Here is a 10,746-nt window from a genome sequence, read left to right as displayed (position 1 = left end):
CTCTGCATTCATGTCTGTCTGGAATTTCATTTGTCCTGCCTTTTTTTTTTTGTCTCATTTTGTTCATTATCTTGTCATGTCAATTTTGTCTTATTTCATCTTGTTTTATCCCGTTTCGTCGTTTTCATCTTGTCTGTTTCATCTCGTCTCGTCTTTGTTGTCTTCTTTTATCATCTTTATCTTGTTGTTTGTTTCATCTCGTCTTGGTTTTATTTTCTATTTCATCTTGTTTGATCTTGCCTTGTTGTGTCTCGTCCTGTTTTCTCTTGTCTTCTTTGTTCTATCTTGTCCCATCTTGTCTTTATTTCATCTCGTCTGTGTTTTGTTTCTCTCTCATTTTCTCTCATTTTGTCTGTGTTGTCTTTTTTTTATCCCATCTTGTTTTGGCTCATCTTTGTCTTATCTTGTTTGATCTCGTTTTCTCTTTTCTATCCTCACCTCTTCTGTTTTATTTCAAACTCAATTGAACTGAACTGTCAATAAACCTAATCTGCACGTGCACAGGTGCTCACACGTGTGTATACAAACACACACACTCACATACACACACATTTCTGATGACTCCACACAATCCCTGTGACATGGAAAAAAGAAATCACATTCTTGCACTGAGTCATCAGATGATTTGTGGCTCTCTGTCCCCAGTTCCTCTCTCAGTGTTTTCCGCTCACACACTTGGCTCACACTCGGCCGTTGTGAAAGACGCAGCGCTGCCGGACCTGTAGCTGCTGTGTCACCAGCGACGGCCGCAGGCTCAATCCAGCACCTGTGATCTGCCTCGCCCCGATGGGAAGACGCACGACTCCAAAGCGGCTGGCGCGACGGAGAGCAGACGAGAGGAAGAACGAGGAGTTTAGCGGCGAAAGTCTGGTGTCCCGCCGCCGACGGGACGGATGAGTCACCGCCGTTTGTGATCGTCATCCGCCGTGTCAGAGTGCCAAATATGAAACCATACGTCACTTCCAAAACACAGCTGTTGCAAACTGTTCAGCACACACACACACACACACATCCCTGTAGGCCTACCATTTGTGTGGTAAAGTTTGATCGATTTGTTCCCAAATTTTGTGAGTTATTAACCCACTTTAAGCACTGATTTTTCCTCTTTGGTATTATTCTTCAGTTTCTCCATCGTCCACCAGGATGTGAGAGTTTCTGTAATAAAGTGGAGTTGCAGCTGCTGGGCTTCAAACAACCAGCAGAGAGAAGAAATCCTGCTGAACTGAGACCAGGCCTGCAGCAACACGTCAGCTAATGTTTTCCTATCGCTAAGAACATTTTAGCGAATGTTTTCCTGTATGATAGCTGATGCTTTACTGAATAACACAGCTGTTAGCTCACTTTGTCGTAGCAGAGATGATTTGAGAAAGTCTAAAGCTCGTGAGGCTGGTACAATAATCCTTGGTGTGCCTGTGCTAACAAGTTAACACTTCCTGTTTCTCATGCCCAGTTGATGAGCTGAGCTGAAAACAGATTTGGTTGAAGAGCCAATCAAACAGGTGATTGGCTCGCTCCACTTTTACATGCGGAAGTAGCTTTTTAATCCCCAGTAAAACCCTCTGGTTTGACTCAGGAGGAAGCAGCTGATCGGCCTCTCTCTGCAGAGAAAAGACTTCAGATTCTCAGTTTCATGATGTTTTCTACACCCAATGACGGCAATTAAAAAAAATGAATGAGAACGTTTTTTTTTTTTAGTGTACTGCTCCTTTAAAGTGTAAACCCTGAATGTCACTGCCCTCTTGGAGGCAGGTCCAGACACTTTGTGTCTCCAAAATGCTTCTCATGAAAACAGAAAGTCAGCCTTGATAAGAGACTGAAAGCCACATTCATTGAATTTAGTTTTATACTCAGTTTTGCTCATTTTAGAGGAACATGCAATGCAAAAGACACATTATGCAGTATTTTCATGTGCAAACATTTTGCACTTCCTGTGAGTAAAAGGCTCCAGAAGAAAGTTTCATATATGCCCCTTTCTTAAAAATAAAATGCATAAAGGTCACGATCACATCAGGCATTGTTCTTTTGGAGTGTTAGGAGTTAGGAGCTCATGGTTCAGGCCTCTTGACCTGCAGAGGAGCAGCTGATTCTGCAGGATTTCAACAGTCCTGCATCAGTCCTGCCGCTGTGCTGCAGGCGACTGTGCACCGAGTTTGAAAAAAAAAAAATCTTTTAACACTAAAGCTGAAGTTAGCAGATTTGCTGAGTCGGGATTTTGCTGCACATGCCTGCTGTGTGTTTCAGCCTCAGTCTGCTGCTCTGCCAGCTCTGACGCCGAGGAGCCGCACAGTGAGACCAAAGGCCCTCGCAGGAAAAAGAAGGTTTGTTTCAGGTGTGCAGTAACTTTGGTGCTGCAAAAGAGCACGTCAAAACCCTCTGATTTGGCAATGCCTGTATTTTCCATTCCTTTAAAGCTTACTAAGTATTTGCATTGACAGCAGGTCATTATTTGCTTTCATCACAGAGAATGAGTCCCACACGATGCGTTTCTTCATTTTCAAATGCTTTTATTCAGCTTTTCTCCAGCCCCCTGCATGTGAGTAACACAGTACATAGATAGTTCACGGTACAAAGATAATTTGGGTTTGAAAGTGCAATCCTGCTCAAACAGACAGACATGCTGAGTGTACAGAACATCAGGGCGGTCTCAAATCGATTTCAGCGGCTAAAGCCACTCCGCTCTCCGCTAAAGACGGACTTGAAACACAGATTGTGCAAAAGACAAATGCAACTCGTAATCATAGTGGTACACTCAGTCTCTGGAGCCATGACATTTCCAGTTGTGGCACAGATTTGGTCATGAAAGATTCAAGATTGTCTGTGCAGTAGAAATCAAGTCCAGTCAGGGTGATTCATGATTTTTTCAACATAACCCTTCATTAAAATATGAACGACGAATACATATGTAGCCTATAAAAAAAAAACTATACTAATTGACATGAAGCAACACGGGTACATTTTTCTGCAAACAAAGTATACAATAAATAAAACATGCAAGAAATACTCAAGAATCACTGACTGATGGAAATTGCACAAAAATTAATATGCATGCATTGCAAATAATTGAAATAGTGTGTAATGTATGAATTTTGTGTTTAATTTTGTACTAAACTCAGCATAGATATCTGTGCTTGAACAATCTAGAAACTCTGACGCAAAGCTCGGACCGATTTAAATATATATTTATATATTTTTATGTATATATATATGTTTCTTAAAAAGCATCAAATACATGAAATACATACGACAGTGTGGAGGGCGTCCGAGCATTGCGTCAACATTTTGTAACCTCTGCTCCATTTCTGTGCTATCTTTCCTCCTCTCTCTCTCTCTCTCTCTCTCTCTCTCTCCATCTGTGTCTGTAGTTCAACACCCGGCCGGCCGCTCTCCTCCGTTTGGCCTCCCCCCGCCCCTTTTTTTTTTTTTTTTAATCTCCATTTTCCAAGTTTCTGTCCGTCCCCGAGCACAAAATGACCAGAAAAAAAAAACTTTGGAAACGATTATTGATCAATTCCAGTGACTCATCGATTCCTGAAATTTCTGACTTTCAGAACTTTCCGGCCTGTTCTCTGTTTTGGGACAAAAACCTCCCGCCCACCGGCTTTTCTGGACACCTGGCACTGGAGGACGTTTCAGCTACGGAGGTTAAAAAGCCTCAAAAGTAAATGACAACACAGCATTATCATTATTATTATCATTATGGTATTTTTGCATCATGAGATATAATGTCTGTACTAAACAGATCAAATCGTCTGTTATTAAAATGTGATTGTCACTGATTTATCACAGTTTGCCTCTTTATTGCTGCTAAAATCTCCACCATAACCATTTAATCTCATATCGAGTCTTAAAATCTTGTTTTCTCTCAAACAAACTAAAAAAATCCACTGAGATAATCCCATTCTTTCCAAACTTAATCAACTTTTCTCCAGAATTTTCTTGAATCAAGTGTCACTTTCTTGATCCTAAAGGCCTAAAGGCAAATGAGACTAAATGCTTTGTCATGTTATTATGGATTATTTTGTGATAAAACGTGCGCTCGTCAAATCTGATGATTCATCATGCCGGGTTGAAATGACAAAGTTGGTCCTTGATGTGGCATTTTTAGTGAAAAATCACTCCAGTTTACCAGCTGTGGAGCAACAAGGGATGTCGAAATGTAGAGAGAAGAGCCAAACCAGATCAGGAGGAAATCAGCTGAAATGGCAGCCATAATAATAAAAAAAAACATGTAATTCTGCTACACCTGTGCTAAAACAGTGCCGCGAAAAAATAGCAAACACCTCGTCTTGGGAATGGGACGCATTTGTGTTTCTGTGCATGGAGACGAGAGGAGCGGACTGGTGACGGCGCCCGTCAGGGCTCATGGTCCACCGATAACGCATCAAGGACAACACGTGATAACCATGACGAAATCTGCAGATTTAACAGGCAGCAACTCTGACAAGGCACACGGCATCGAGCTCTCTGTTCCTTCATCTGCTACAAAAAAATCACACAACAGGCCAAACGTCTGCAAAAACACGAGTCGAAGACGTGAAAAACACTTGAAAGCCGGGTTTTTCTGCTGATACCCGACAGATTGATTGTACAAAAAGGCACTCAGGTAAATATCTGGACAGTGTTGCTAATATATTTTAAGCTGAGCGAGTGTCTGATCCAAGACGTCGTGTCATCTGGTTGCAACTACTTGACGGAATATCCCAGATAAAACCTCCTTATCAAACAACGCAGACATCAGACTGAGTTATATCTGCAGTGGAATAAAGTTCAAGGCTGTGGAATCTGCCAGAACAGAGCCTTGGCTCAGAGTTTAAAAAAAATAAAAGTCCCTTTTGTCTTGGTTCAGAGCCTTCTGAGTAAGAGCTTCCAGTTTTGGGAGTTTAAATCTTTTTGGAAACCTGGAATAAAGAAGTGTCTCTTTTTTTCCCCCCACTGATCACATCATATCCTATGCTTAACAAAAATATCAAGTATCTTTTATGCAAGACTTTCCCTTCCCTGTTACCTAACTTACAGCGAAACTGTTTTGGCCTTTTAAAACCCATCAGGTCACTCGACTCGGATGAAACTACCTGCTGCACGGATGCATGTTAATATTCAGATATTATTAGCGATGCTCAAGTATTCCATCTAGGATTTGGCACTTACAGATGCCGTCTCCTCATTATAACAAAGCCTGGATGACAAGTTCATATCCCAGTTAACCCCACACCTGAATATGCCTCCATAAGCATACTGATTATGCCTGTAAATATATATAAAACTGTGTGTAAACGTGCTGGTTTTCGGCCCGGGACGTCCCGTTCTCTAGTATTTCACCGGCTCGGAGCGGTGGCTGTTGGAGCAGTGGCCCGACCTGCAGGAAACAAAAAGAAGAGGGAGAAAATACGTGAGAGGGAGTTCATCTGGCATATTTTTGGCTCAAATCAATACTCAAACCAAACAATGGATTGTAATCTGAAAAAGAAAAGCATACGCAGCACGTATTACAAAGTATGAGGCATTTGCTAGACATGTTTTTCGACCCAAATGAAATTTTTTTGGTGCTGAAAATTATTGGATTTCACCTTTGATTCAGGAATCGTGGCATTATCGAGTTACTTTTGTCAATATGTATTCTTCTTAAAGTGATAGTTTTAGTTTTATTGACAGGTTGGCTGCTAGTGGGCCCTGTGGTCTGAGTTGTGACTATTTATCCAAGCTAACAGCTAGCTAAATGCAGTCAGCAGGGTCAGCTAATGGGTAACCTTTCCAGCCGCACACACACACACAAAAAATCTTGCTAAAAATGTTTAAACAATAGAAAATGCAACTACAATAATGTATTTTAATGCTCATCATCCCATTAGACAGACACTATATGTAGGAACTATTTTGCGATACAGTTGAACTGCTGTATCACTCCGCCCTTCAGTTCAGCTCGCAAAAGAAGCGGGAAAATTTGTGTAGTAACAAAACACTGGCAATTTTTTTAGTGAACAAAACAGCTGCAAGAATGAGTGTAAGTCTAATGTGAGCGACAAATATTAAAATACACTGTTTTTGCATTTTGTTGTGGATGATTGAACCATTTTTAAAGATTTTTTGAGGCGCATTAACTGCCGTTAGCTAGCAGCTAGCTCAAACAACGAGACTCAAATATGTCAGGATATCAGGAAAGGCCAGTGAGTCATATAACCTTAGTTTGATAAATGTAAATATAGTCCTGTAAGTATTTTAAGTTCAAGTTGAGGTTAATTTAGGGCTAATCTCCCTGTTTACAGTCTCAAAGGGCTTTATATTTTACTCACTTTAATTTGAAATCACACCCATTATAGATTAAACAACAATTTGAATCTGCTTTAAACCTTGACTAGCAAATAGAAGAATTAACAGTAACATTAAATACTAAAAATTGTTTTTAACATATCTTTGGCTGCAGTACTGCTGGTTACAGCTTCTTGTGAGGTACTCTTTATTTTGTGTTGGGTAAATCTTTAATGCAGTAATTTTACTTTCACTTACATAATGCACCGGCCGTTTCAATATTTTTATCGTCTTGTGTATTCATATCAAACTTCCACTGCTTTCACTTCCTGGGAAACTTGACGGTGACATCATACTGTACTGGTAGCTCCGCCCCTTCCATTAAAAAAAAAAAAAAAGGTCTTTCTCTCTCCAACAGATTTTGAAATTGGTTTACACTTTTGAATGATCCCTCACTGTGATACTTCCCACCCCAACATCCCAACATGCCAACATCCTGTTCCAACACTTAATACATTAAAAAATTCACTTATTACGTTTACCTCCTATGTATCTTTAATGGTGACCTCACACTGACCCAGTAGCAGTAAATAAAAATCGCATCCCATCAAATAAAACCCTGTTTATTTCCCTAACTGATATCCTATATGTTTTATTAACTATCATTCCCTGTCCTGCTCTAACTTACAGGAAATATATAAAATCAAGAAAGTGAAATGACATTTTATGCTGACTCTGCTCTCAAAATGCACTTTAGCTGTAGCTTTAAGTGTGATTTCATCAAAGTCGCAGTCGGTCCAGCTCAGCAGGACGTCCCGCTGCCGCGTCAGGTGTCTCAGTTACCTGCACAGCCCGGTCGAGCACTCGTAGTTGTACTGGCAGTAAGCGCCGAACGGTTTGCTGTTCATGAGCCTCCACAGCGGGGTCATCCGAGCCGTCCGCCGCGGCGCCTGAGCGGCCCGGGCGCCCAGCGAGTCGACGGGCCGCTCCGAATCAGACTGCACCTGGTCTAGAGGGGCCACCGGACCTGCACACACCTGGCAAACACACACACACACAGAAAAGAAAACATACATGTACATCAAAAGAGGGAAACAGGCAAATAGAACAAACCAGACACAAAAATAAAAGGCACTGATGCTTTCCAACACTATTCTAGAGCTTATCAAATTCTAAGTTATTGCATTATTATAATGTATAAGTTGGATTTGCACACATAATGCAGCTAAACCATCTCACTTCACACTAAAACACGCAATAAAGAAGCACGACACAAGATTAGCACTTGTAAATAATCAGCAAAAACAAGACAAGAAGGATATTTTACTAATTGAATATCGACCAACATGGTTGAACATCTTTCTGCTTTGGGGTTGCATCACATTTTTTCGAAAATCCATGTTGATGAATTGTGTGAAAGCTTAAAAACACTTGGTGACACTTAAATCCCCCCAGTGAAGCATTTATAGCCCATTATAACCCAGTGGTAAGCACACATATAGAAATTAGTCACATTTACAAACACACAAATTCACAATTTTGGAGATCACGCCAAACAACTGTCTCCAAAGATTGTAAAATCACTGTTAATTGATACTAAAAATCGCCTTGCGTGTGGTTATTTTTATGCTATTTTATGATGGAAAGTGTTTGATAACTGGTTTCACACCATTTATAATCGCCTGATTACTTCTTTAATCCGTGTTTGCCCTTCATGACTGATGTGGATTTAATCTGTGAACTCTTTTTCATGGATAAACCTTGTGTTTTTTTTTTTTTTTTTTATATATATATTATAATATATAAAACAGGGAAATTATGCATTTAATGGCAGGTGCAAGCAAGGCAGATGACATTCTCCTCAATGCAGTTTGAGGTGTAAACAGAACAAGACATTTTATCAAGACTTGATGACTGGATGGTGCAGGAAAAGTCCATTTTTAAGACTTTTTATAAGCTGATGAGTGAAGTTGGTGGTTTTGGTGCGGGCGGGAGGGTCCACTCACCTGTTGAGCCAGCACGAGCAGCACCAGGCACAGAGCTGCCGCTGCCTTCCTCTTGGAGACGAAGCCTTTGTCCTGCATCTTCACGCTCTTCGGCTGAACTGACGGATCCAACAACGGCAGGGTTACTTTCGGGTTGCTCAGAGATCTGAACGCAACAGGCAAGCAGAGGAGCCTCGTTCTTTCTCCCAGCTGCTCCTCAAGCTTCAGAGTTTCTGTCCCTGACACACTTGGGCAGATTTGCGTGAGACAACTTGAGCTGATGTGTCTCTGCTGAACTTAAAAGCTCTTCTGAACTGTGACTCCTCCGGCTCTGGAAGTCAGCCTGACTCAGCAAACTCAGTTGTGGCATCGGGAGGAAAGCTGCTTTTTATAGTCAGGCCCTCGTCCCAGGAGAGAGAGAGAGAGAGCGAGAGTGAGCGAGAGAGAGAGAGAGAGAGAGTCACAGTCCATGCTGAGTCGTCCCGTCCCATCATCTCTCCCCGTCTTCTTTTCTGTCCCAAAGGTGACGTTACATGTTTGCACAAACCGGCACTGTCATTTCCCTGAATGAGGCCATCCAGCACACTTTTTCCCTCTCTTTGCATTGCACACACACACACACACACACACACCACACACACATAGGATGAGCAAAGGTAGAGCAGAGGTCACACACGTGATTGGAGCATAAAGGAATGCCAACACAGAGAGCTGGATGGAGAGGGTTCAAACAGGCAAAGAGGTCATGGAAAGTGTGTGTGTGTGTGCATGTTTAAGTGTGTGTGTGTGTGTGTGTGAGTGTTCGAAGGCCCTTGCCATATGATAAGGCGTCAGGGTTCAGTCTTGGTGTCTGTGTGTCATATCTCTGTGTCTTTTTCCTCCCACTGGCCCTGATCTGATGCAACGGTGCAGTCCCACTTATACAACATACACAGCATGCATATGGAGTTATGGTTTACATAAGCAGGGACACCGAACACATGGCGTGTGCACATGACCTGCACATATTCCTCTGCAGATGATGTATGTCGGACATTACTAACGCCCGGACACGTGTCGCTTCGAAAATCCTCAGGCCCTGCACGACTCTGTGGTGCAAAAAAAAAAAAATATCTCAAAATCCTTTATGGATATTTTAAAATTGTGCAGTTGTACAATTTTAATTTCTCCAACATTCTGCAGACATTCAGGAAAAACACACTTTAATAGATTTAAGTTGCCATTTCTTGCAAAATGGGAAATACTACTCATTTCATCTCGTGCAATTTTTTGTTGCTCTTAATTTTAAGCTGCAGCTTTGTCAAGCAAAAAAAAAAAAAAAAAAAAAAATTCATTAAATTTCCCTACAATATAATTTCAGGTCCTTTTAGATACTTTTAACTCGCTTTCCGTGAGTTTTTTCCATGGTGTGTTAAATTTTCTGTGATGCATTTAGGTTCCCGTGGAAAAAATAGAATACCGGGGGTCCTTATGCCTGCATATATCGTATATGTTAATAATAATAATGAATTCTTTATTTCAGACACATAGTCTATATGATGTTATCCACACACGTGTTTTTTCCAAGAAGACGACAATCAGTGCACATCTTTACACTCTGGATCTATTCAACTACATTTGTGAGCATATTTCCATCGATATTCCACATTCATCTCCCCCGATCGCACGGATCTTTGTGCATGATAAACATTTCCGTCGGCCAGTCTGCTGCTTTTGTCTGTAAATTTTGCAAAACGTCTCGTAAACCTGCAAAAGGACGATGGGTAACAAAAACTGACAAACTGTAGTTTACTTCCAGCTCCAAACACCAGTAAAGTGAGTTGTTAATTGTCGCGCTGGATGTTGGCGGGAAATCTGCTGTCGCTGCTTTACGGCACAAAACAGGAAGAGGGCGCTGTTCTACCACATCAAACGGAGCTAAAAAGTTTTTTTTTTTTTTTTTCAGAGTTAAAATGCGACTCACAGCAACTTTTAATTATTTTTCTCTATTATTTTTTAACATCTTTGACATATTTAGTATTTTTCTAAAACCTAATTTTGGCTGCTGTGATGACCCATTGAAGATCAATCCACGTTAATCTATGAGCATAATAGCTTGTACATTCTATAAATGCGCGCGCACACACACACACACACTCACACACACACCAGGATCAGGTTGCATGCTGAGTTCATTATCCTGGGACTGTAACGATGACTCATCTTCCACCAGTCGGTTTTGGCCGAGAGTTTCTTGGCAGTTCCGCGGGTTTGTGCTCAGCTCCCTCAGCCACTGACCCGCCCTGAAGCAAGGCACTGTAATCCCCTGATGCAGTCGTCCGCTGTGTCAGCTGTGAGACACAACCATAAATTTAAAAAAAAAAAAAAAAAAAAAAAAAAAAAAAAAAAGGGGGTGGGGGGGACATTATTTTATTTTTAGTTTATTTTTATTCATCAGCTTGCAATGAAAAAAATCTGCCCGGACAGCTGCTGAGTCATTGCTTTGTGATTTGAACATCATTTGTATTTAATTGAT

The 10,746-nt window shown here is 41.1% G+C and overlaps 1 protein-coding gene across 1 annotated transcript; it reads right to left on the bottom strand.

Annotated features, from left to right (window-relative positions):
• Positions 1 to 5,188: 5,188 nt before the first annotated feature.
• Positions 5,189 to 8,330, bottom strand: leap2 (liver-expressed antimicrobial peptide 2). The gene is made up of 3 exons (XM_030076523.1): positions 8,253 to 8,330; positions 7,090 to 7,283; positions 5,189 to 5,356 (listed from the first exon to the last, which is right to left on the bottom strand). Exons 1-3 carry the CDS (start codon positions 8,328 to 8,330, stop codon positions 5,308 to 5,310), a joined length of 321 nt encoding a protein of 106 aa, XP_029932383.1. The 3' UTR covers positions 5,189 to 5,307.
• Between the last annotated feature and the right edge of the window lie 2,416 nt (positions 8,331 to 10,746).

Source organism: Myripristis murdjan, chromosome 18, assembly GCF_902150065.1.
Source record: "Myripristis murdjan chromosome 18, fMyrMur1.1, whole genome shotgun sequence".
NCBI classification, from domain to species: Eukaryota; Metazoa; Chordata; class Actinopteri; order Holocentriformes; family Holocentridae; genus Myripristis; species Myripristis murdjan.
This window is presented reverse-complemented; position numbering and strand designations above follow the sequence as displayed.